Source organism: Penicillium psychrosexuale (assembly GCF_028828465.1).
Source record: "Penicillium psychrosexuale strain IBT 29551 chromosome Unknown utg000004l, whole genome shotgun sequence".
Lineage (NCBI taxonomy): Eukaryota > Fungi > Ascomycota > Eurotiomycetes > Eurotiales > Aspergillaceae > Penicillium > Penicillium psychrosexuale.
This window is the reverse complement of record NW_026643189.1, coordinates 41,804-67,434: the sequence shown is the minus strand read 5'-3', so window position 1 is coordinate 67,434 and position 25,631 is coordinate 41,804. Positions and strand designations below refer to the sequence as shown.

At 49.8% G+C, this 25,631-nt stretch overlaps 11 protein-coding genes across 11 annotated transcripts; 6 read left to right on the top strand and 5 right to left on the bottom strand.

The window, feature by feature from the left end:
- Window positions 1–34: 34 nt before the first annotated feature.
- On the top strand, window positions 35–1,012 carry N7518_005828 (uncharacterized protein; the record flags this gene model as incomplete). Its single annotated transcript, XM_057186755.1, has 1 exon — window positions 35–1,012. One exon carries the CDS (start codon window positions 35–37, stop codon window positions 1,010–1,012), a length of 978 nt encoding a protein of 325 aa, XP_057038458.1.
- Window positions 1,013–3,172: 2,160 nt separating this feature from the next.
- N7518_005827 (uncharacterized protein) lies at window positions 3,173–4,933 on the bottom strand (the record flags this gene model as incomplete). Its single annotated transcript, XM_057186754.1, has 3 exons — window positions 3,173–3,406; window positions 3,470–4,787; window positions 4,911–4,933. The coding sequence occupies 3 exons, from the start codon at window positions 4,931–4,933 to the stop codon at window positions 3,173–3,175; spliced, it is 1,575 nt and encodes a 524-aa protein (XP_057038457.1).
- A 727-nt stretch (window positions 4,934–5,660) lies between these two features.
- N7518_005826 (uncharacterized protein) lies at window positions 5,661–6,002 on the top strand (the record flags this gene model as incomplete). The annotated part of the gene is made up of 1 exon (XM_057186753.1): window positions 5,661–6,002. One exon carries the CDS (start codon window positions 5,661–5,663, stop codon window positions 6,000–6,002), a length of 342 nt encoding a protein of 113 aa, XP_057038456.1.
- A 400-nt stretch (window positions 6,003–6,402) lies between these two features.
- N7518_005825 (uncharacterized protein) lies at window positions 6,403–6,780 on the top strand (the record flags this gene model as incomplete). Its single annotated transcript, XM_057186752.1, has 1 exon — window positions 6,403–6,780. One exon carries the CDS (start codon window positions 6,403–6,405, stop codon window positions 6,778–6,780), a length of 378 nt encoding a protein of 125 aa, XP_057038455.1.
- Window positions 6,781–8,448: 1,668 nt separating this feature from the next.
- N7518_005824 (uncharacterized protein) lies at window positions 8,449–10,148 on the bottom strand (the record flags this gene model as incomplete). The annotated part of the gene is made up of 3 exons (XM_057186751.1): window positions 8,449–9,117; window positions 9,162–9,997; window positions 10,061–10,148. The coding sequence occupies 3 exons, from the start codon at window positions 10,146–10,148 to the stop codon at window positions 8,449–8,451; spliced, it is 1,593 nt and encodes a 530-aa protein (XP_057038454.1).
- A 1,375-nt stretch (window positions 10,149–11,523) lies between these two features.
- On the top strand, window positions 11,524–13,085 carry N7518_005823 (uncharacterized protein; the record flags this gene model as incomplete). The annotated part of the gene is made up of 4 exons (XM_057186750.1): window positions 11,524–11,954; window positions 12,014–12,422; window positions 12,523–12,604; window positions 12,655–13,085. The coding sequence occupies 4 exons, from the start codon at window positions 11,524–11,526 to the stop codon at window positions 13,083–13,085; spliced, it is 1,353 nt and encodes a 450-aa protein (XP_057038453.1).
- Window positions 13,086–14,430: 1,345 nt separating this feature from the next.
- On the top strand, window positions 14,431–15,435 carry N7518_005822 (WD40 repeat domain-containing protein; the record flags this gene model as incomplete). Its single annotated transcript, XM_057186749.1, has 3 exons — window positions 14,431–14,524; window positions 14,584–15,364; window positions 15,423–15,435. 3 exons carry the CDS (start codon window positions 14,431–14,433, stop codon window positions 15,433–15,435), a joined length of 888 nt encoding a protein of 295 aa, XP_057038452.1.
- A 2,431-nt stretch (window positions 15,436–17,866) lies between these two features.
- Window positions 17,867–18,349, bottom strand: N7518_005821 (uncharacterized protein; the record flags this gene model as incomplete). The annotated part of the gene is made up of 1 exon (XM_057186748.1): window positions 17,867–18,349. The coding sequence occupies one exon, from the start codon at window positions 18,347–18,349 to the stop codon at window positions 17,867–17,869; it is 483 nt and encodes a 160-aa protein (XP_057038451.1).
- Window positions 18,350–19,375: 1,026 nt separating this feature from the next.
- Window positions 19,376–20,143, bottom strand: N7518_005820 (uncharacterized protein; the record flags this gene model as incomplete). The annotated part of the gene is made up of 2 exons (XM_057186747.1): window positions 19,376–19,435; window positions 19,487–20,143. The coding sequence occupies 2 exons, from the start codon at window positions 20,141–20,143 to the stop codon at window positions 19,376–19,378; spliced, it is 717 nt and encodes a 238-aa protein (XP_057038450.1).
- Window positions 20,144–20,996: 853 nt separating this feature from the next.
- Window positions 20,997–21,209, bottom strand: N7518_005819 (uncharacterized protein; the record flags this gene model as incomplete). The annotated part of the gene is made up of 1 exon (XM_057186746.1): window positions 20,997–21,209. One exon carries the CDS (start codon window positions 21,207–21,209, stop codon window positions 20,997–20,999), a length of 213 nt encoding a protein of 70 aa, XP_057038449.1.
- An 801-nt stretch (window positions 21,210–22,010) lies between these two features.
- Window positions 22,011–25,238, top strand: N7518_005818 (uncharacterized protein; the record flags this gene model as incomplete). Its single annotated transcript, XM_057186745.1, has 5 exons — window positions 22,011–22,413; window positions 22,479–22,702; window positions 22,765–23,409; window positions 23,474–24,379; window positions 24,435–25,238. 5 exons carry the CDS (start codon window positions 22,011–22,013, stop codon window positions 25,236–25,238), a joined length of 2,982 nt encoding a protein of 993 aa, XP_057038448.1.
- Window positions 25,239–25,631: the final 393 nt, after the last annotated feature.

Here is a 25,631-nt window from a genome sequence, read left to right as displayed (position 1 = left end):
AAAGTCGAACGAGAAAATACCTCGGTCATTGAAAATGGGGAAGAACATTCGTTTAACCTTTGCATGCGGTCCTTACGACCGTATGGATCCTCTAGCTAACAAGGCTGTCGACCCTGTCGGAATTGATCTCAACTACATCACGATTAATCATCCGCGGGAAATCTTTGACCGGATGATCAGAGGCATGGAGTTCGATTTATCTGAAATGTCCAGCTCGGAGTATGTTTGCCGATACGCGGCTGGTGAACGAGACTTGGTTGGCATTCCTGTGTTTCCCTCGAGGGCTTTCCGCCATAGTTGCATCGTGGTCAACTCAGACATTATCTCAAGCCCATCCGACCTCAATGGCAAAAGGATAGGTGTCCAGGTGTACACTATGACCGCAGCTGTTTGGATTAGAGGGGTTCTGCAGGATGCAGGAGTCGATCTATCTACGATTACTTGGATTGAAGGAGACCTAGTCAAACCTGGTTCCCACGGTCAACCCAAGACAAAGCCGCTGCTCCGTCCAGTGTCCCGAGTCCCAAATGAAAGCCCGAAGTCGCTCAGTCAACTTCTTGAAGAGGGTGAGATTGCAGCCACAATTGGTGCTCACGCTCCGCCATGCCTCGCAAAAGCATCCCATATTCGACATTTGTTCCCGAATATTCGCGAAACCGAGAAAGAATACTACCAGAGGACTGGAATCTTCCCTATCATGCATCTTGTCGTCATCAAGAGAGCGGTTGTGGAAAAGCATCCTTTCGTCCCGCGGAGTTTATTCCAGGTGATGAATGAGTCCAAAAACATTGCTCTGCGTTCGATGAGACTTGCGTCAACTTATCGGTATATGTTGCCGTTCCTCTCATCCGACCTCGAAGAGATAGAACAACTATTTGGTGGTGATCCATGGCCTTACGGAATCGAGTCTAATCGCACAGTTTTGGAAGCGCTGGTGAACTTGCTGTATGACCAAGCTATGATTTCTCGCAGGATTTCACTTGAGGAGTTATTTCCATTCCCTTGTGAATAAGCAGTCTATGTAACTAGCGAGAATTGTACTAATTCAAATCCCTGAATGAGGCGATTTGGGCCGCAGCAAGGAGAATAGTAGATAGCAGAAACGAATCCAATGGTAGATCCTAGATGTGCCATATGGTGTACAAGGTACCGCGATCGGCACAGGTACTAACGTTCGCCCGTATCTGTTGACTTGTTTCCTGCATCAAAGCGCCGTCTCGAGAAGATGTGCTATGATGTTCTCTAATGCGTATGCGTACAACTCCCGGGTTTGTCGAATAGAAGCATGATTCGGTAGACCCTAGAGAAACAGCGAATACGCCCGAGGGCTTAGAGTAAAGGTGCAGGGAGTTTTCCCCTGCGGTGCTGTACTCGGGTCAGGATTTACAATCGAAAATCCATCCCGTGCGCGATATCCTCAAGCTAGCCGTCCAGTTCCCTGTGTGGCGGTCAGGGCTGCCACATTCTATCGTGGCTGTTGACATCTACCGCCCAGGCTTATAGGCAGCGCTGGCCACAGGCTATGCAGACGGGGTTGCTGGCCGAGGGGAGCATCCCTTCGTGCATAAGCAGTCGGCAGCGGCAACGAAAATGGACGGGCGGCGAGCAGTCCTTCGATCAATTTGTTTAGGAACATGTCGCGTAGGTTATTCAGTTTTGGCTTTCGTGCGACTGCTAGGATGGGCCCAAACGCCCGTTGTGTCGAGATTGCGGCTCACCGGCATCTCACGAGCCCGGCAAGGTATAGGCAGCAAGGCTAGGCACGATGGGGTCTGGTAATGGTTCGGGCTGGCGATGTCGATAACGGTTTTTTGGGGGACATTTCGGTCGCGGGCTTGACCGTCAGAATCGTTTGCGGCGAGAGCGCTGCTTCGAGGATGAGGAAGGAGGTAATAGGGTGATTTGGGCGGGTCAAGCAGAGTAGACTAGTGATGCAAATAAAGCGAAGTTGCTGAATTGGTCGACAACCTAATACAGTTGGGATTTTCTCGGGCAACTTAGCATTCTGCGAGATGTATCCTTTGTAGATGGCTCGAGAAATCGCGTGGAGAGTGGACTGAGACGCTAGGGTCGCGTCGATGACGCGCCTGGTCGGGATTCACGTGACGGGGATTGTCTGTTGTCTGTCTCCGCGGACTGACCAAATGAGATCGAATTTACTAGCTGTTCGGTTGCAATTGGATAGGGCTGGCCGGTCTGATCTGCCATGTAAAGTCCAAAATGCTGAAAGCTGAGCCGGTCATGATGCACGGAATGCTGCACGCCTGCCCTGAAGGGCGTACACGCTGTTCGGGTCTGTCCTGAATTGCCGTTCCTCACAGAGATTCCGGTCTATCTGCTACCTCGTCCATAATCACTTCTCTCGTAGCTCTCCACGCCAACCACAGCGTTCTGTCATGTGATACCCTTGTCGCCAAACACAGAAAATCCTCTATTTTTCAATCATGCAAAAAACTGCGTGTTGATTTTTGGAATCTTGAATTCGACTTTCTTCAGCAGAATCCAAGCTGAACCCCTTGCGTCACGTGATGAACTTACGGCCGCGGCGTACTAGAGTTTTCCGGAATTCGAGAAGGCCAAGATGCGCCAATTGGAATGTTGCTCTCTTTTCCCCTTGCCGCTGCTCTCGCACGCCTAGAATCCGCTCGATATTTCAAGAGACGGCACGAGGTTTGCTTGAGACCGCAGGGGAAAAGATACACTTTTGTGCTTGGTCCGCCGACAGCTGGCGCAGGGTGCTGAAGTCGAACACGCTGATTACAACCGTCCGTTTTCTCGTCTGAACTCTTGCCTGCCGTTGTACCAGCCTCAGCTTCGCCGTCGCGTGTATTCCTTGTAATGGCAGCCGTCGCATGCTCCGAGGCACGTGTCGGGTGGATGATCGTGGGAACGAAGAGAGTATCATATGGCATACCGGGCTTGACGTAGTCATCGAAGTCAACATTGAAGTCGGGACGGTCTGCACCGGGACTTTATGGAGTCTCGCAGATCGGCTTGCTTCGATCGCGGATCTTTGGACAAAGTGCAAGGGCGTGGATCCGGGCAAGGACGTGCCTCCGATGCGGTGTAAATCAGTGTCATCGTTTAGGCCGTGCGTGTTATGGGACTTCGGTGAAAAAGACGTATCAGAGAAGCGAAGAAAGACTGCCCGCCTGAGATCGTGAGGTAGAGGTCACTCGACCTCGTTTCGCTGAAAGGAGTCGGGGAAATTCGCTGGCATTGAGCCGCTTGTCATAAGGCAATATATCATATTGTCGGTGCTCATTGTCGGCTCACCACGGCTAATCGATGGAAGGTCGAGTGGTGTCTCGAGGACGTCTCGATCGGGAGTGGCCGCATGCTCAATAACATGGCCAGGCAGATCGATCGCGTCGCGCGGCAAGGCGGTGAGGGTTTGCACGACGCGCTGTACATGCTCCTACTGGGCTCTAGTTCTAGAAATTGGCAGGGACATTTACAATGGAGTTACATTAAAGTATGCGAAATCAGAAATAAAATTAAGCAGGAATTGCGTGTATATATACTCGGTACTGAGAGAAAGATTCAAAATAGTACCAGGCAAAGTAGATGCGCGCGGGAACCAACCACATCCACCAAATACCCGCATGTCACCGTATGTAAACTTGGTTGAGCCCTGAACGCCCTCCCCCATGGGATAGCCCTCGGTCCGCCGTCTACTAGGGTATATGTTCACCTCCTGCTGGGCCATTGCTAGAACGACTGGACGGCGATCCGAAGAAGTCGAGACATGCTGGAAGCTCCCGAATAATAGCTGTGGAATCGTTGTTGGCTTCTGACGAGATGGGAATTCAAGGTCGGGATCCACCCCGAGCAGCTGGCAGATCCGGCCGGGTGTGATCTGGGGCGGGCCCCGCAGTACCGGCGTCCAGGGCCGGTGGAATGAGACCCACAGCGTGCTGATGCGTGCTCCGGGCCGCCGTGCTCCGGGCTGCCGTGCACCGTCTTGCTCGTCGAGGCCGGCTAGGGAACTGAAAGTTCCCTGCTGCATCACGGAGGGTTCCGGCGCAGCCCTCGACTTGTTTCGGGCTCCGACACTGGCTGGACACGAGGAAGCGACCGGGCAGGGAGGAGCCTCGGGATGCGACGCAGAAGGCGAAGGAGGAGGCAGCGGATCGACGGGGGCGGCTGGGACGATCAGGCGCGTCTCGACGGGCCGAGGAATCAACAGTCCGTGCGGATCGATCACGCAGCCTATCTCCTCCCCCTGCTCGGGGCGCAGCATGGCCGGGACTATATCGTCGGTCGGCATGTCGAGCATGGACAACTCGTTCAGCCGGTCATGCGCACTAGCGATATCCCCGGGAATCACGCCGGGCCGCCGCTTCTGGCCCTGTTTCCCGTTTGTGCAGCGCAGGAAGGCGACCCAGTTCACCCAGTGGCAGAATTGTGGCCAGTCCACGACTCGTGCGGCGAGGAAGGCACACTGCTTGGCAAAGGTGGTGCCGTAGCCGATCTGCTGCAACCGCGCGACGGCACTCCACTCAAACCTTTTGTGTTTCTCAGTCTCGCGGGCGCGATCGACCGCAGTCCGGATGGGCAGCCAGACCGATTTGTCGTCCGCGCTATACGTCTCGAACATGGCCGTGCACTCAAAGATGGCGAACCATTCCATGATGGTTGCGTCGAGTGTCTCGGAGAGCTTCACGAACTGATCGGCGTACTCCATGCAGAGGCTGTACTGCTTTGCGGGGTTGCCCTCGAGCTTGGTGAAGCTGGTTCGGAAGGTCGTGAGCAAGCTCAGGATCTTCGCCGGCGCTCGGGGGGAACTGCTAGATGGGAGACGGACAGTACGGTGCTGGGCTCCTCTATGACGAGTGGGTGGGCTACTCTTCTGGTGATGGTTCTCCCCTGGACTCTCTCTGTTGTTCTTTTTCCTCTCTGTCAGCTACTTCGAGTTTGCATCCTGTGTCATTCTCACATCTAGTAAAGGCAAAAAGGTACGCAACTCTTTCCCACCAGATTATGGGGCCTCCGAGATCTCTTCTGGTAATGGGCTTAACCCGGGGGGTGTGGTTGTGTATGAGAGTGTGGTGGGTGGTGTGGGTGTTGGTTGGGAAGTGAGAGAAGAGAGAGAATATTTTCCTCAAAGAGAGAGAGGGAGGGAAAAAAGCCCGACAGGAGAGAGTAATATTCCCCTCCAAATACATTCATACAATACAACATCGAACTTTTGAGTACTCAACATAACGAGAGAGACAAGGACAACTCCACGGACAATATATCTTAATACACCACAACCCGAGTCCGAGGTAGGAGAATCTGTGCAAACAGCTTCTAAAGTAGAAAGTCATTTTGCTTGTGTGTGGTGAGTATATAAGCTGGGCCTTTTCATTTTGTCCCTTTCTTCTGTCGAGAGGGCAATCACCGGGAAAGAGAGAGAGAGAAGGTATTAGCCTAGGACGTATATAAAAGACCACACACATACACATACTCCAAACAGGCCAAGGCATTCTCACACTCTCTCATCTCTCTCATCCCATCCCACTGTTATCCTCTCGGACCCCACACGACGCAGAGGAAATACAAAAACCAAATATCAACAAGAGTTACTCCCCCGTCGATGGGTTTCACTGCGTGCGGGTCACCAACAAAAAGGTCGGGTGCCACTCACGACCGTTTCTTTTTTGGCGTGTGTGGTCATGAAACGGCCAGTCGACCTCGGGCATTGCGACTTCGAACTCTCCCCTCTGGGGCTTCACTTCAGCGCAACCGCATACTTCACTGAGGCAGCCACTGGAACCGGGCCCAGCCTCGGCCACACAACGATCAGCTTCAGCCAATGGATAGACCTTCGAACCCTCTGGGTGTCCCAAGCACCACAGCTGGAACTCCGTCTCTTTGTGAGCTTTGATCCGATGATCAAGGCCGCTGAACCCGCGTTTGCCACCGAGCTGGTCCGAGAAATCGGCCTTCCAGAGGTAAGCGGCTCCCTCCGTCGGTCACTTTCTTGCTCGCGCTCAATCGTGCTTCCCGGGGGATGAGGCCCTTCCAAGTGATAACCCTGAGGGTATTAGGTCTGGTCCGGCCCAGGTGCTCACAGCATGCCTGGCTTCGGTGAATATACGTCTCGAATATACGAGCTGCAATACCACGCCACAGCCAGAGAATTGCCTCGTACAAAAGTCCCTGGAGCTATTGCGTTGCGGCCTCCGGAAACTGTTTCTATCGGGCGCGCCCCCGAGCCATGATCCCAGGCCACTCGGCAATGGGAGGCTGCATAAGTTACCCTCACTCGCGCCGGCAGCCTTTGAGCCGAGGTATTGTGAGGTGCGTTATCAGGGGTAGATTATGATACAACCACGGTACATATGCTGATCGGATATGAAGGGAATGGAGCAAAGGGCTGTATCACTCGCTCCAATTACAACCTCCCTCCTCTCAATGCTCGAGAGTCATGAAACCTTACAGCAGATGCTCGTGATGAGACTGATAAGGCCCACCGACCGGGATGGATACGTAACACCGGAATCCGCATACGGAGACACACCGGCGAGCAAAGCCACAGACCATTTGGGATGCCTGATAAAAGCCACACTGTGGAAGATTGCCCAGCACCAACTCGCGCGCCTCAAGACCCGCAAGACGGCTATGCCATTTTTCAGGTTACCCATTGAGCTACCAGAGCCGTCAATCCATCCGGACGACGACGACGATATGCCCCCATTGCTCCTGTCAGAGGAAGAATTTGATTCTGAAGATTCTGAAGATCGAGGCGATGGCGACGACGCCAACGGGGATGATGACGATGACGGTCTGTGAGGAAGGAGGAGTATGTTGAAGAGAGTAGGTTTGGATGCTGTAGCCCTCGGGCTCAGCCTTATGCTGAGTCAGCGATCCCCTAGATAGCTCCCGACAACCGGGCAGAGAATACATCATCATTATCTTCCCCTAAGCTCACAGTCTTACAGATGCGGAGGAAATGAACATCTGCGCCAACTAGGCAGTAAGAATTGATTGTTGGAGACTCAAGGATTTGAATAACCCCTGATCGAAGGAGTACTTTGTACTCACCCCAATACCACTATCTGCAAGACAAAAACAATATTGAGCAATACAGTTCTTTCGCGGTGAACAAGCGTGATTCCTCAACAGAGTAATGTAAGTGGCCTGCCGAGGTCGTAAGTGACTACATATATCATATGACAATGCAGCACCAGGGGTCTAAGTTTATCAGATCAGATGAATTACTAAGCTCTTCTTGCTGGGCTCCTTGCGGCATAGGTGACGCTACTAAGAGGAGCCATTGAATCAATTAGCGGCTAGTCAAGAGGGTTATATTCGCACATTTCCTATTCTATCGCTTATTTCTCCTCTAATAACCGCACTCGGTCGCGGATTGCAAACTTCCACTCCTTCGCTACCTTATATACTAGCAGCAATCCTAGTACGAAGAGAGGGCTGAACGAGGCCACAATTGCTGTGACGCTGATCCAGACCGCCGCATCCATCGGCCAAGTGGTGCCAGGGTCTACTCCCACAGAGACGACGACTTGTAATCCGCTCAGAACCATAGAAAACAAACCGATCACAAATAAGATTGGCCCATAGAAACGCACGAAGTAGGTCCTATACTGGTACTCGGCTCTCTGGAAGTCCGACTTGCCAAGGACAATTGGGCCATAGAAATTTAGCTGCATCAAATAAATCTCACCGTTTACATAATGTAAGGAGACATCCCGGTCTGGGATGCCGGCTAGGCTCGACTTGAACTCGCAAAACTGCTCCTAGGTGGTGTCCCGCGGGACAAGGCATAAGCTAGGGTCCTGCGTAATGCGCAAGTCGGACTCGTGTAGTCGGTGAAGGATTCTGCCTAACCCAGCGATCCAATCAAACATTTGAGCTCATGATGTTGCTGAACGTCTAGGGAAGAAGAGAGAGGATACCAGAGGGACGCCTACCATCGGCTGGCCTAGCGAGGCAAACGGCGGCGGCCTGGAACCTGCTATCTGGGTAATAGGGGCAACATGGGCGATCATGGTCTATCACCGTATGGGGGCTAATGCTTACTACTTCTGTATTCAAGGAGAGCGTAGTGTATCAAGCCGTGCTGGTTCGTTATGAAACTCACTAAAGAGTCTAAAAATAGAACATAGAGGCTAGCAATCCATAAAAAAACCCCCTAACACCGGCACCGCGGAATTATGTAAGTTATCGAGCGAAGGAACCCTGAAGGTCAGTTTGACTGACTAATCTCGGATTTGGCGGCAGTAAGGGCAAGCAGTACACCATCGCCTAGCTCAGCAACGCGAAAAGAGAAAATAGGAAGATGCAAGTCGTGTGAGACTCAAAAGAAACAGTGGTCCCAGTCCCACTCCGTAACAACGGCCGCGATAGTCCCAAAACGTCTCCTTTCATCAGCCCCTATGGTCTTTCGGAGGTGTCTGGCCTCAAGCGACACCGCTGCCTGGGACCACCGCCTTCACAACGTCAGAAAGGGTCACTGAACTGCTTCCGATTAGGAACGGTCTGATCGACTTCCGACGAGACAGGATCTGATAGGTTCTGCCGTTGTCGCCTGACTGATCGAAGGAGGATTTTTGCGGCGCGGATTTCATCTGGTAGAATAAATCCCCCCTTGATCATAGGGTTGGGATGGTTGAGGTCAGGGGGAAGATCCGCTGAGTTCCGCTGGCATTCTCCGTCTGGCCAGACCGTGATTCCTAGTTGGAAATTCTGAAATAAGAGTGGGCGGCACTTTTCATGGACACGGCCAATGCACAACACGCTTCCAGAGAAACCCCGCGCATCGACTTGATCTTCATCAGTTCTCCACAGAATGCTAGCAGAAGAATCAACGGCATTCTGAATCCATATATGCCCATGGCCCTCGAGGAGAGCCGCCCGGATTTGTTCGTTAGGAATATCCCCGAGCAGGCGGCCGTGTTCATTATTGATATAATCGAAGACACAAGCAATCATCGGTGCTCCCTGGATCGCGTCTTTATATGAAGCCCATTCTGGCACCATCTCAATTCCCTTCGGTGGGTGAATATCAATCAGGTTATTGCCGGTAATAAGGGATAGGTCGTGACGGTAGCCGGAGGGGTATGGATACGTGCTGCTTGGGTCATCATATGTCCGCGTGATAAGTCCGACCTGTTTCGTTAAAAGACTTCATTCAAGGATGGGTCCGTACTCACCCTACGGTTGGTGCCCGCTAGCCAGCACTGCTTACCGATTTGGCTCGAGGAAAGGGGGCTAGGCGTAGTGCTGACTTCGACCTCCCGATTCTGGAGCCGTAGAGGGATTTGAAACCGTGTGAGAGACTGTGTGACTCGCTTGTAAAAAGAGGCAACGCGGGTAAAGAATGTAGGGGGCCCTGGGAGTCTTACAAAGGCGTGGGTAGGGACGGTAATAGCCTCCGTGTGGTCAGGAAGCCGGATCTTGAGGCCCAAAACGCCACAGACCTCGTACGCATTTGACATGCGCGCAAGCTGCTGACCAGACTCCGCTGTTGCCGCCGACGGTTGCATTGCCAGAACGGTATACCCGACTGTCAGCCTGCCAACGGTCGGAGGGGTACCGAAGTTCCATGTATGCAACATGTCATCCCGACGGCTGAAGAGGATAACCACACACTCAACCTGGTAGATAAACGCTCCGATGGACCTCGGAAATGCCGCCCTTAGGCACTTAATGTCTTCTGGCGTAAAAGCCTGCCGGACGTCGACGTCCCGGCGGATAGGATCCGAAATGATATTGCAATACTGCATATCGTGATCTACTGGAGACTCAAATGCAGGTTGGATATGGATTTCTCGACCGCCAGCTTTAATGAAAGGCACATGGCTATTTTCCGGCACCACCCAAATGTCCTTGCCTGAGTCCTTCTGGGTCAGGACGCAGACAGCTCTCTGAGATGAGAAAGCCGGGTGGTAGGTTCGGAAAAGCTGCTCATTTTCCTGGGTGATCTGCGGCTCAATAAGAGCGCGAGCTTCGGCTACAGAACGAGAGCCCCACAAGGTCGAGGTTGTCCCTAGTTACCAAGGTTAGCACCATCGCAAGTTCATAACCAGCCTCAAATAAAACTAATACTCACGATGGACCTGGCGTAACTGTCGACCTCGGTATTGAATAATCTGGGAAACCGGTCGGGGATGCTCTTGAACGCACGAATACGTCGCCATGGTCGGTAACGTAAGGAAAAGGAGGTGGGTGAAGCGATGAGAAAGGGTAGAAGGAATCTCTCCTGTACCAACGGGCTATCGACGAAAAGTTCCACAACTGCTGGCACGATATGTTTTCTGATACTGAGGAGCGGTGTATTTGTTAGTGAAGGGAGAGCGGCGGGGGGTCATTGGAGCTAGGTAAATCGGGTCAATGAGAAGCTTCCAACCGAAGAATGAAGCAGGAGCAGGTACGTAGATATCACGACGAAAGAGGTCTAGCGCCTAAATTACTGTCGGAACAGCAGCATAGGTGGATCCCCGGAGGCAGGAGATAATATCTTCCGTCAAGATTAGTCATGCATTTGAGCCCATCTACATTGCCAGTTAAGGGGCGGTGTGGGTGGGCAGAAAGGCACAGATATACCCTGCACCAGCATGACCCACTGAGCAGTATTCCGATTCTCAGCTAACCATTCTACAGCCGCCCCGCGCCATATTGTTACATTTTAGCTATTACTCTTCATTTCCTAATTATATATACTCCTACTAGGCTCTAGTTCTAGAAATTGGCAGGGATATTTACAATGGAGTTACATTAAAGTATACGAAATCAGAAATAAAATTAAGCAGGAATTGCGTGTATATATACTCAGTACTGAGAGAAAGATTCAAAATAACCAACCACATCCACCAAATACCCGCATGTCACTGTATGTAAACTTGGTTGAGCCCTGAACGGCCCTCCGTCCACTAGGGTATATGGCCGTGACGAGGCTCTAAGTTAGTGTCAGGAAGTGGACCATTCTATATGTACATACTTGGATATATAGTTGTCGTATACTGCATATCGCTTCGGCGAGGGGCCAGTGTAAATGAATACTACCACCACCACCCTGTAAGAGCCCTGAGAGAGTCAGAAAACTTGTAATCTCCCATTCCCACCTGGACTTACTAATTCCCGCAGCTCGGCTGGGGCCGGGTTCCTGAACCTGATCTGGATTCCATCACCAAGGAGGAAAAATAATCCACCAGCAATTGACAGAACTCTGTCAACAATGCCTACCTTGATCAAGAATAAGTCCCAATACACTTAGACTTCCCCGACCGACGGGATCTTACTGGTCTATCCTTCGTCCATCTTAGCGATCTTCTATAAGTGCCATTTTCATTGATTTGAACGGGTTTCTGCCTGGACAATAAAGTGATCCCCGGGGCTTGCCAGGTAATTCAGTGGATCTGGTTAAGCGCCAATCAGCTTCCAGTTTCTTCCCAGCCTCACTTTGTTGCATTACCCCTCGTTTTGAGGGGCATGAGCTTCCTTTTTGTCTATATTCTTCGCAACGTCTCACCTTTGGGTTGATATATTATCTATGCAGTATAAAGCTTATCGATCATGGATCCTCTTTCAGGCGCAGCAAGTGTTATTGCAGTCATCCAGTTAGCCGGGAGTATCTTCCACATATGTGGGCGATATCTCAATAACGTCAAGAATGCGACGCGGGAGATTCAGCGCTTCCAAGAGCAGATTGCAGCCCTGGCCAAAGTTCTTCAATCTCTCTATGAGCTGATCCAGAGATCAAATGGCAACACACTTACTACTACGGCTACTGCGCAAGACTTAGCTAACAATATTGCAAAATGCTCATCAGTACTTGGAGATTTGAAAGTGAAAATCGACCCAGAAATAACGCAACAGGGATTGCGGAGACAATGGGGACTTCGAGCCTGGAAATGGCCACTGGCACGGTCGGAGGTAGATTATACCCTCAAGGAATTTGACTGGTATAATGCAACGTTTTCTTTGTCCTTACAAGTCGGTCAAGCGTATGCCCCGGACCATAACCAGATCTTTTTATCAAGGACCGACTCTGACTCTGGCTTAGGAGCTCTATGAATATAATCCACCAAAAGATAGACCTTAGCAGGCTACAGCCTGCAAAGGGAGCAGCATTTGATTCCTACGACAATCAACATAGTGAATGTCTCCCGGGAACTCGAATTGACCTGCTTCGAGAAATTGAAGAGTGGACAAAATCGCCGTATAGAAAATATATATTCTGGTTAAACGGCATGGCAGGGATAGGGAAATCAACTATCTCCCAAACAGTTGCAACCCGTCTTAAAGAAAAGCAGGTTCTCGGCGCGAGCTTCTTCTTCAAGCGAGGTAAAGAGGACCGAGGAACAGCAAAGAAGCTCTTCCCGACATTGATTAAGCAACTGGCCATTAATCTACCTCAAATACTTCCTAAAGTTCAAAAGGCAGTTAATAATAACCGCAATATTTCAGAAAAGGTATTAAGAGACTAATTTGAAAAGCTTCTACGGGATCCACTATTTGGACTTGACTAGCGCAAAGAGACTATAACCAGAGTGATTGTAATTGATACTCTAGATAAATGCGATTCAGAAGACAACATTAGGGTTATTCTTCAGCTCTTACCACAAGTTCAAAGGTCGACGTCCGTGCAACTACGGTTTTTCTTAATAAGCAGACCTAAGTTACCGACCAGGCTAGGCTTCTAAGGGATTACCGATACCCATCAGGATTTGGTCCTCTATGAGATCGATAAACCAGTAATAGAGCACGACATATCCTTGTATTTTAAGGATCAGTTACACCACCTAAAACAGAGGGACTCACTTCTACTAGACTGGCCTAGAGACACAGCTAGGAAGGAGCTGACTAATAGGTCCGTCCCTTTATTCATTGCAGCTGCTACCTTATATCATTTCATCAGTGATACGAATTGGAGCCCTCAACAACGACTTAAAGCAATATTGAAAGACCAATCAGCCTATATGTCCAAGATAGACATCACATATATCCCTGTGCTAAAGCAGCTTCTCACTGGCCAGGATAAAAGGGAGTCACAGCAATTGCTCAAAGAGTTCAAAGATATAGTCGGGGCTATTATTACTCTTACTACTCCGCTCTCGATCAATTCCCTTGGCTAGCTATTAGATAGAGACTCAGACGATATTAAACGTCGATTAAACCGTCTCTACTCGGTGCTCAGTATACCAAATGATCTTGACACACCCGTCAGGCTTCTCCACCTATCGTTTCGAGATTTTCTTCTACAAGATCACAAAGACAAAAGTGAATTCTAGATTAACGAGAAATACGCGAATCAGCGTCTTACGGATCGATGCTTTCAGATCATGCAGCGCAGCCTGCGTAAAAACATTTGTGATCTACCAAACGAAGGCGTGGAATGTAAAGACATGAGTAAGGATTCAATTCGGCATTATATAACTCCGGAACTGAAATATGCCTATCGGTATTAGGCACATCACCTGGTGCAATGCATTGGCTTGACTGATGTGATTTACGATGCTTTCTCATTTCTCTACTACCATTTTTTGCACTGGGTGGAAGCAATGAGTATACTGGGCCTTGCGTCGGAAATACTTGGGATTCTCAATGACTTCCAAACAGTCGTATCAGTAAGTTCTGGACATAGTCAGATATAATCAACACTGACAACTGCAGGGCGACTGCTCTTCTACAAATCTGGATTTCCTTCACAATACAAAGCGATTTATTGTAAAGAATATCCAGATAGTTGATCAAGCGCCCCTTCAAGTTTATTGTGCGGCACTCATATTTACACCTGAAACGGCAATAATTCGTAGGCAGTTCCAAGACGAACTTCCTTCTTGGATATGTCAGTTGCCACAAGTTGAGGAAAGATAGGGTACAGAACTACAGACTCTCGAAGGCCATTCGAGTGGGGTTGAGTCAGTGGTCTTTTCGCGCGACGGCCGGCTACTGGCGTCAGGGTCCCACATTAACACAGTTCAAATCTAGAACCCAGCGACGGGCATACTCACCCAGACGCTGAGAGGTCATATTGGTTCGGTTGACTCGGTAGCCTTCTCATCCGACAGCCGGCTATTAGCATCAGGCTCGAATGATAAAACAGTGCGGCTCTGGGACCCGGCGACAGGCACACTTATTCGGACGCTTGAAGGCCACCTGAAATAGGTTCTATCAGTAGATTTCTCGCTAGACAACCGGCTGCTAGCATCCGGCTCTCTTAATAAGATAGTACACCTCTGGGACCCCGCGGTAGGCCGAATTACCCAGACGCTGAAAGGTCATTTAGGTTCGGTTAACTCAGTGGCCTTCTCATCCAACAGCCGATTATTAGCATCAGGCTCTAGCCATAAGATAGTGCGGCTCTAGGATCCGGCGATAGGCGCACTTATTCATACACTTGAAGGCCATCTAACGTGCATTTGGTTGGTGGCCTTCTCGCCAGACGACCGGCTGCTGGCTTCGAGCTCTAGTGATAATATGATACGGCTCTGGAACCCGGCAACAGGCGCGCTTACCCGGAAGATCGATAGCTACTCGAATCAGGTTTTGTCGGTGGCCTTCTCGCCCTATAGTCGGCTACTTGCGTCAGGCTCTACGATAAAACAATACAACTTTGAAACTTGGCGACAGGAGCACTCACACAGACCCTCAAAGGTCATTCGTATCTCGTTCATTCAGTGGCCTTCTGCCCCAACGGCCGGTTATTAGCATCCGGCTCCAGTGATAAAACGGTGCGGCTCTGGGACCCGGCGACAGGCGAACACGCCCAACCAATAAAACGTCATTCGGAGTTAGTTGAGTGGGTGGCTTTCTCGCCTAGCGGTCGGCTGCTTGCGTCAAGCTCTGGTGATAATATAATAGGGCTCTGGGACCCAGCGACAGGCGCGCTTACCAATACACTTGAAGGTTCCTCAATTTACGCCTCGTTGGGGGCCTTCTCACCCGATGAACATCTACTTGCGACCGGCATGAATGATGGTACAGTGCAGCTTTGGGACCTTATGACGGGTGCACTTTGCCAGAAGTTCGAAGGTCACTCAAGTGCGATTTCGTTAGTGGCTTTCTCCACCGACGGCCGGCTGTTGGCATCGAGCTCCGGTGTGCAGCTTTGGGACATAGCCACAGGCGTGTTCACTCAGAATGACAACACCGTGCGTCTCTGGGACGTGGCGACAGGCACACTTATCCGGACGCTTGAAGGCCATTTGGAATTAGTTGCCTCGGTGGCATTTTCGCCCGACAGCCGGTTGATCGCGTCGGGTTCTGAAGATAACACAGTGCGGCCCTGGGATGTGGTGACAGGCGCGCTGGTACCTGCTTGGAATGTTCAGAAAGTGTTCACTACACTAGAATTTGTCCCCGAAGGTTCACATCTCCTTACTAATTTTGGCTGGCTTAACATTGAATCTGGGTGTGACATTTCCACAATCCATCCAGATTGTGCGAAGATAAGAATCTCGATCAGGCAGGACCAATGGATAAGATTGAGAGGTGAAAAGGTTCTTTGGCTTCCTGCAGAATCTCGACCCAGCTGTTTCAAGATTAATGGCAATACACTTGCCCTAGGGCATGCATCAGGGCAGATTTCCTTTATCAGGTTTAATATATAGATATTCATGTCTCTTGTTTCCTCTTGCCCATTGTCTAATATCTTTGTAACACGGCTCTGGCCTGCTTTTGTGAGGGAGATCTCCGCTTCGGAAACGCCCTCCAGGCTGCTTGTACAGGAGGACATTACAAGATCGCACAGATGCTGCTAGAGCGAGGAGTCGATGTCAACGTCCAAGATATACGCTACGGAAATGCCCTTCAGACTGCTTGTGAAGGAGGACACGACAAGATCGTACAGATGCTGCTAGAGCGAGGAGTCGATGTCAAGACCATGAGGCCAGATCATAGGGGGCACCCTCCTCTATCAGATTCTGGCGGCTTATGGCATGGTTGTAATCTCGGAAGAGGTTCCACTGAACCTCGATCTTCTGCCGTAGCGATTGGCTTTCTAAGGCAGTTTTAATTGCACTCTCGATCAAAGGTTGCGGGCTGTCTTTGCTGAGTTCTTGAAGAAATAAATGAAGGGCCTCGTGGGAGTTGAGCGGTTTGGAGAGAATGTCGGACTCAATTGCGGACTGTATAAGATCTGACGGTAGCTACGTAACAATTTATTCTCCACATTGTGGATGCTGGCAAGACGAAATATTATGGGTCAAATTTGCATTCTGGCTGCAAGTGGAGTAGTCGTATCGTAAACTGTCCTGATGTATCAGCGGCTAGGATTGCGATAGCCTCGGGCTTGCCTTGAAACAGACAATCACAACTCTACCAGCCGCTGTGCCAAGCGCCAAGGCATTATCTGTGGAGGCATAAGTAGAAATGGCTGGCCGAAACTCAAAAGGGAGATTGAAAAGTCGCAGACCATCGTGCATCACCCAACTCAGAGACGCATCAACTGAATAGGGTGGCGGGGTCACTTTGCTGCTATCTGGAGAAAAGGCTAGTGTCTCGATATAACATAAATGGCCCTCCAGTCTCTGCACGGGCGGCTCGCCGCTCTATTCAGGGCACTCAGGGCGGATATTCACCCACCTGAATCTTCAGCCCGTACAGAAAAATTTACATTCTCACTTCTGATCGAAATGCTATAAGTAACCTTTCTTTTCCCCTCCGCGTTCATCTCTCAAGCCTCGCTTTGTCACGAGCAAGATGCGTACCAAGCGTGACTCAATGTTGAATAACCACCCTCATTTTTTATCTCCCTTGTATGTTTATAATCTGCAAGATGATTATCATCCGAGTATCCAGCCTCACATGCGAGAGGCCGGCCGCCAAGGTCTATCTGCTACACAAATCAGCACACCCGAGAACAATTCGGAAGGAAAGGATAAGACAATTGATAACATGAAAACCGCTGGTTTGAACTTGAAATCAATGTTTTTATCGGAGTAGAAGAAGAAGAAGAAGGAGGAGCTGGAAGCTGCTAATGTCTCAATGAGAAAAGAACTGAAAGCCGTCAAACCTCGACTTGAAAGATAGGAAGCTTTCTTTTTCTAACACTCGGTGGCTGATTTGGAATTTCGGTATCATTGTTGACTGTATCGGTCGAGACCAGGTGTTACACCTACCAATTTCATAAAAAGAATACTTGTTGCGTTGAGCAGACCGGCCCAACTCAGTATCATGCGGGGGTCTAGGATGTCCTACCGCTTGTAGCCAATGAGAGCCGATACTTACTTCCGTCTGATTTGCAACCTGCCAATCGGATTACGGCGTGATTCCCTTGGTGGGCTGGGTTGGGCTATGGGCCGGGTGGGCTTTGCCGATGTCTAAGTAGTAGGGGGGACGGGGGCTAGGACGGAGATAGAATTAGTAGTATGGAGATAGATGAGCCAGAGTTGCCAGATACAATTACGCTATTCCGGGTCTCTCAGAGAAAGCGTAAGAGTAGGGTAGATGATGATTTCTAGCTATACTAGGAAATTGTATTGAGTTTACTTTCTCCTGAAAATTTTACTGAAACTTTTGCCGAGTCCTGCTATAATTACAATACGTATTGTTACAGGCGAGGATGTATTACTTGTGCATCCGTGCAGTAGGGGCCTATTTGTCTTGTTTGCCTTAGATTTGGGCCCGAACGGGGGTCCGAAAGCCCGCGCGGGCCTATGGGCTAGGCCCGTGACCCGATCACGGGCCGGGCCGGGTCGGGTCGGGTCAAAACGGGCTTTGGAGAAGTCTAGGAACAAGATAAGCAGTCTGAGGGGGTAGCTTGATTACAGACTTCGAAAAAAAAGACAATCGAGTGTTCAATATTCATTTCATTCTGAGCGCCGTAATTTCAAAACCAAGTGTCATGATATTTAACGTTGATAACAGATACAAAAAAGTAGTTGACGAGACTGAACCAAGACAAGGAGGAAACTTAGTACTGAAGGAGCGGCAGACATACCCGAAGTAGTTTAGCGCGGTGTGTGTCGCAAGTAAAAGAGTGTGCGTAGACGTTCTCTTCCTCGATCGTCAATCTCTCGCGATAGTTGCAGTAGAAATACGCCAGTCTGATCGTACTATCGTGCCGTATGCGACGATGGAGTTCGCCAATCACACCGGAAATCATGAGCGTCTTTCCAGTCCCTGGAGCACTAGGACAGAAAAGGGTGCGCCACATTGTTTGATCTTGATCTTGATTGGACCAAGGGACGAATTCGTTCGGCTCGAGGAACCATCGCCCGGTACCGTTGAGCCAGAGCTTTAACTTATCGGCTTGTTTCATTGCGGTATTGATAGGAGAGATCCACTTCATGAGATCAAGTCGGTCCTTCTCATTGAGATGCTGTACTATCTGCTCGATTCCTTTCCGATTCAAGACTGTTATGTCTTTGGTTTCTTGGATAACTTGGCTAGTCATAAAAAATAAGGTCAAATCTTGGACCCTTTCCCCAACTTGGTGTCGAAGTTCTCTCACTGCCGTTTGGTCCCATACAAAACGCTTCCAAAATAGCTTCATTGAGCCGCGAAAATTGTTTGTGTTGATATTAAATTCCCCATAATCGTCCAGTTTCTTCCGGATATCCCTCAGTAAGAGTTAGCATCTTTTTGAAATGTCATGCAGAGTATGGTTTTGTTGCTCACTCAAATGATGGTCATAATGCTGATCAGCCAGATTGAAACATATTTGACAATGTTTCGACTCTGTTTTGTCGTCAGCAACTATAATATCGGCTGTACTAGAAAGCTGGATATCTCACTCCTCAAAAATGATCCTGTACTGCAACGGTGCATCTTTGAATTGTTTCCGCAGCTCATTCGCAAGTTTGAGGAAAGTATAAATGTCACCTGCACCATACCCAAAATTCTTTCTAGTGGCAGAATGTAAAGGTATACGTTATGCGGGTGTAAGGCCTGTCAACTGGGTAAGATACAATAGGCTTTGTGGGAGAAACACAATGTATTGATGTTGTGAATGTATTGATGTTGTGCCACTTGCCAGTCTCGAGGGGGTCCCGAACTATAAGGAAACATTAAGCAAAGAAGCAAACACATAATGGCAAACAATCTATGGAATGCAAACCGATAAACCATGCAGGCAGTAAGCGAGCAAGCAAACATCAAGCATATAATAGCGATCTATCGTATATTGTGACAAGAGCTAGCAAACCACCTGAAAAAGATGAGATAATTAAATTTGCATGGTGCCAAATGCTTCATGATCATGGGGTCATCGGGCCTGGTTAATCTGTCAAGGACCCTGCGCACTATGCCCCTTTGTAATACATTCTTAGATACCTTCGTAGGATCGATGATAGCGTAAATACTTGTCCAAACACCGAACGCCTTGCTTCCCCTCCCCCAATTCATAACATTTGGAGGATCATCAGTTCATATCATAACATGATCCCCTGCACGATTCATCACCATTAAACATCGTCACTCACTAGCAACTCCGGTGGGCCGGAAAACTCGATGCAGATACAATCACCGCAATCGCTACCGCCTATGTTTTCGATCAGACCAGATTGATGCAATTCAAAGTTGAAAGACTTACCGTGGCCATATCCATGCCTGGCATAATCACCATATCCATGGCAGGTCGATATCCCGCCTGGCAGAAGGACAACAACGCTAATTTTTTATTATGCCGAATACTCTCTTTGATTTCCATAATCCTACGATTGTCATCCACCACGTCATACATCGTCAGAACCCGGCCATGGCTCTCGAGGTCGATGGGCAACTTGCGTTCCTTCACGTTGCAATCTACCTGTATCAAGTTCTCGAGCTCCAGATGCAGATCTCCGCCGAGACTGCGCCGACCGATGGCGATGGGGGTCGTCCGGCAACCGGGAAGGGATACGGTCCATGTATTGCGTACCCAGCGCGATCGTTGATGGATTTCGAACAAGGGCAGACCTGATTGATCTCGCACCTCCCGACAATAATGCGGGCTACATCTTCGCCCGCTTACGGTGAAGAGAACGGCACCATTTTCATCTTGGATGGAATAGGCGCATTCGGAGACGGCACTGCCGCCTGGGTATAGGGTGAGGTGTGTCTTCTGCTCTGTCATGTATTCACAACGCAGGCCGATTGGGCGCAGAGGCTCTTTGGCAGGCTTGCGAATATTTTTGTTACGATTTCTCGTGGGGAATGAGGCAACGGATACTTCCGACGTTTCGCTTGCGATTCGCGTGGGCTTCGACATGGTCGTTGTTGTTAAACGGAATCGAGACAATTCAGACCGAGTCCATCCACGTCAAGCTTTCTGAAATGATATTTGGACACAGATAGAATCGTAGAGGTCGTCCTCCTGTGGGCCTCCGACTGTGTGCATCGATGGACTGAACACTTTTGACCTCCGTGTCAGCAGGAATGTAGCAGGTTGCCGTGGAATGGAGAAACCCAATTTGAACCGTCGCAGTCGAACGGGGCCTAGATTTGTGCAAAAGTGCAGTTTTGCTGTATGGAGGAAGGACTACACTTCATCCGAGTCGTGTGAAGTTCATCTCGGCAAGCTCATGATATCATGATGCTTGGTCCTGACCCCCACTGTACCAGCAGCCTCAGCATGCTATTCAAGACTTTGATCAATCATATTCAAACCAGAAAATGCTCGAAAGTCAATCAGGTCTCGTATGACATCAGTCAGATCAAGCCCAAGTCTAGCCCCAAGGAAGGGCGGGAATATCCTGGAAGTTTTATTCGTGAGATCATCTAAAGCAGTGGCAGATACAATATAGTATAGCTTATTTTTAAGTTCTTTTGCCTCATTGGCTGGGGAACAGGGGGGTTCTCCACCCGACCGGCTACTTCGGATCTTCAGATGTGCAGATGTGTGGGGGTCATATTCACCACGGAAGAATTGGCACAGAAGAATCGGCATGGCATTCTCTGCTAGCCTCACTGAATTCGTGATGGACCTTACTAGATTGACAGACTCACTGGGATTTCAAAATCAAAATATTTGGTTGATATTAGGCGCAGCGCAAGCTGAAGCATGGAGAGTTAGATACAATCTGGTACGCAATTTTACAAATTTCCTCGGTAAAACACCTCCCTCAATCCTTAATCTCCGTAATTTCCCATTTCGCGCGCTCTTCCCTCCGATCCTTCACGACCTTTTGTATAATAAGGGCAAGAATTCCAACACCCACGATAAAGACAATGCAAAACACGAGAATAGGCCCGGGTTCTCGCGAGGCCCAATTGCGCCTGACGAGCTCATCGCGGACTTCGATACCCCTCGCGGGGGAAGGATGAATGGCAGCCATCTGGTGATGCAGTTTTTGAGAGCAACGAACCGAGTTGAGCTAGATCCAGCTCCGACAAGTCAGAAATCCAACGGTGTGCCATGGTTGAAAACGTGATCATGATCTAGTCTGACTTACATGGAGGAGGGGTGATCGTAAAAATCAGAGATCAGAGGTGTTGAGCAGTCTGTGAGAGAGTGCCCGAAAGAAGGTGTTCAACGGGGAAGATCTAGGGTTGAAGAGATGGCAAAGGGGCAAGCAACAGTTAACAAAAACCCTGGAGCAGATTTTTGCTAGAATTCAATGCGGAAGAAGAGTTGTCTATAGCTTTTCCGGTTCTCTGACTTCTGTGACGACACGAGAAGGGCTCGGCTTGCGACTTCGTCAATATCAATCCTGATTCTTGATACGGAGTACTGAGCTTAGATATCGCCGGATGTTACCCACGTCTGGAAGCTACGGAACCAAGTTTTAGCTTTCGCTTGGACCGAATATACGACGAATAGGGTAAACCGGATATCAAGCGAGCTTCAAATCTTTCCATTCTTGGCGTCATTCTCATCTCTCTGCACCGGCATGAACGGACCGGTCTATGACATCAAGACGAAAGCTTCTTTTCGTTTGAGAAAGCTCGGGTTGCCAGGTCAGCCAGGTCCACCTCGAGCCTCTACCTCATATAGTCCAGCCTCTGTCGTTTTAATTCCTACTCAATAATCACTTCGTGAGAGGATCACTGTAGCGAGTGAAAAATAAAACCCCTCTCTCCCCTTCCGTTCCCCTGTCGTCGCTGTTCTCGTGCCCCCACGAGGCCTGTTTTGGAGAATGTCGTCCGTATCCAATCCCAACCGCGACGTCGAAAATAACGCTGCGGAGCGCCGATTCTCTGCTATTTCCTATAAGGAGGATGTGAAGATCGATGAATACACGCGCCTGGTGCGATGGATGTCCACCTACCGTGATACGAAATGGGACCAGGCAGATGAAGGCGAAATTCGCGAGAGTCGCGTGTGGTTTGCGCCATGGCGGAAGAGAAAGTTCCGTTGGAAGTATATCGGCGTCGGACAGGAGTTCCCCGATGACTGGAAGTTTACCGACATCAATCACGGCCTGTCGGACTCGGAAGTCGAGGAGAGGCGGAAGGTGACCGGATTCAATGAATTGACGGCGGAGAAAGTCGATCAATTCCGCAAAATCCTGGGATATTTCCAAGGTCCAATTCTATATGGTGAGAGACTATCGCGTCCCCGCCGATTGAACGCAGACAGTGACACACTAACCGGACCTCGACAGTCATGGAGATTGCAGTTTTGCTCGCTGCCGGTTTGGCCGAATGGATTGACTTTGGTGTCATCATTGGCATTCTCTGTCTGAACGCTGCAGTCGGATGGTACCAAGAGAAGCAGGCCGAGGACGTGGTGGCCAGCCTGAAGGCCGATATTGCAATGCGCAGCACGGTTGTTCGCAATGGAACGGAAATCGATATCTTGGCCCGCGACCTGGTCCCCGGCGACGTGGTAAGATGAGCTCCCTATCCTCTTGACTATTTACCTCTAGTAACACATCTTGTCATGTTCAGATTGTCATTGAAGAGGCGACCTCAGTCCCCGCCGATGCCAAAGTGGTCTGCGACTATCAAGAGAAAGAGACAGGCTGGCAGAACTATCAACAAATGCGGCAAGAAGGCAAGCTGGACAAGAAGAAGAAGAAAGCAACTGAGGATGAGGAATCGTCGGAAGAGGATGAACATAAGGACTTCCCCGTTCTGGCCTGCGATCACTCCGCAATTACTGGAGAGTCTCTCGCCGTGGACCGCTATGCCGGTGACGACGTGTTTTACACGACTGGATGCAAACGAGGCAAGGCCTATGCCATTGTTCAATCGACTGGAATCAAGACCTTTGTGGGTCGCACGGCGGCGATGGTTCAACAGGGCGGCTCCGGGACAGGACATTTCCAGATGGTCATGGACGGGATTGGTACGGCTCTTCTGGTGCTTGTGATGGCATGGATCTTGATCATGTGGATCGGAGGCTTCTTCCGCAACCTGCCCATTGCCTCTCCCGGTCAACAGACCCTCCTACACTTTACCCTTTCTCTGTTCATCATTGGTGTGCCCGTCGGGCTGCCTGTTGTCACGACCACCACTCTAGCCGTCGGTGCGGCTTATTTGGCCAAGAAGAAAGCGATCGTCCAGAAGCTTACGGCAATCGAGTCTTTGGCTGTAAGTATCCCATCCCAAGTTTCTCTCACGACCGATTTTCAACCCGATCACTGACACCGACTAGGGTGTGGACATCCTCTGTTCTGATAAGACAGGAACATTGACCGCCAATAAGCTCAGTATCCAGGAGCCATACGTCGCCGAGGGCGTTGATGTGAACTGGTTATTTGCGGTTGCCATTCTAGCCTCTTCTCACAATGTCCGTTCTTTGGATCCGATCGATAAGGTTACAATCTTGTCTGCAAACCAATATCCGAAAGCGAAGGATATCTTGCGCCAACCGTGGAAAACCCTAAGCTTCACCCCATTTGATCCAGTCTCGAAGCGAATTGTGTCGGTTGTGACCCTAAATGGCGAGCGGTATACCTGCACAAAAGGAGCGCCAAAGGCAGTGCTTCAGTTGACAAACTGTGATGAAGCGATAGCCACGTTATATCGACAGCAGGCGACGGATTTTGCTCGCCGTGGCTTTCGATCACTTGGTGTCGCCGTCCAGAAAGGTAACGAACCGTGGACCTTATTGGGAATGCTACCGATGTTCGATCCGCCCCGGGATGATACCGCTCAGACGATTTTAGAGGCCCAAAATCTCGGAATCGCAGTTAAGATGTTGACTGGCGACGCGATTGCTATTGCCAAGGAGACTTGCAAAATGCTGGCGTTAGGAACGAAAGTCTACAACTCCGAAAGACTCATCGGTGGTGGTCTTAGCGGTGCGATGGCAAGTGAACTATGTGAGAAGGCGGACGGATTCGCCGAGGTTTTCCCAGAGCACAAATACCAGGTAGTCGAAATGCTACAAGATATTGGTCATCTTACAGCTATGACGGGTGACGGTGTCAACGATGCCCCATCGCTGAAGAAAGCCGACTGTGGTATTGCGGTGGAAGGCGCATCGGAAGCAGCTCAGTCTGCCGCGGACATTGTTTTCCTCGAGCCAGGGCTTTCTACTATCATTGATTCTATCAAGGTTCGATCTACTCAACTCATCAATTTCTGCACATTGATCACTAACTTGCTGCTAGTTGGCGCGTCAAATTTTTCAACGTATGAAATCATATATTCAGTATCGCATCGCACTCTGCATTCACCTCGAAGTCTATCTGGTCACTAGCATGATCATTATCAAGGAAAGCATCCGCACTGATTTAGTCGTGTTCCTCGCACTGTTTGCCGACCTTGCGACGGTCGCGGTGGCCTACGACAACGCATCCTTCGAGCGCCGACCTGTCCAGTGGCAATTGCCGAAGATCTGGGTTATCTCTGTCATCCTCGGTGTCCTCTTAGCACTCGGGACGTGGGTGATCCGCGCAACGATGTTCCTGCCGAACGGTGGATTCTTCCAGAATTGGGGCTCAATCCAAGAGATTTTGTTCTTGGAGGTCGCATTGACGGAAAACTGGCTCATCTTTGTGACGCGTGGAGGCAACACTTGGCCCTCCCTGCCTCTGATCATTGCTATCCTCGGTGTGGATGCGCTCGCAACCTGCTTCTGTTTGTTTGGGTGGTTCTCGAACCAGGATATGATAACCGATCCCTTTGATCAATATATCAATCAGGAGACCAGCAATGGTTTCACGAACGTTGTCGATGTCGTCCGCTGTTGGGGGTACAGCATTGGCGTGACTGTAGTGCTCGCCCTCGTCTACTTCATCTTGAACAAATGGAAATGGCTCGAAGACTTGGGTCGCACCAAGAAGAGCAAAGGCGATATTGCCATTGGAACTATCCTCAGTCACCTGTCCACTATGAGCCTCCAATACGAAAAGGACGCGGCTAATCATGGGCGAATTTGGCTCGGCACTACCAAGGAGGATGAGATGGAATAAGCCTCAACTTCTTTAGAAAGACATGATTTTGTGGTTCTTGTTGGTGGCAGCGCGGTTGATTGGGGAGAGTGTGGTCATATGGATCCATGGGCATTTGTTTTACGATGGCCGTCGACCGTACAATTTTCTATTAATCAGAAGTGGTTTTCACCACTTTCCTAATTCACTAATAATCTCTCTTGACATTTTGGCAATACAACGGCTGACTCGTGTCACCATTTACATTCCTTTCCGTTTTGCCATCCTCTGTACTAGTTACATTTTGTTGCACTTCACTCGCTGCCTCATCGTTTATATAGACCATTTTGTCTGGCGACAGCTGTGATACAATTGGAAAAGAATTACGGGGTCACCTTTGCTCAGCAGTATGCGTGGAACCCTGCCATCGGCGAT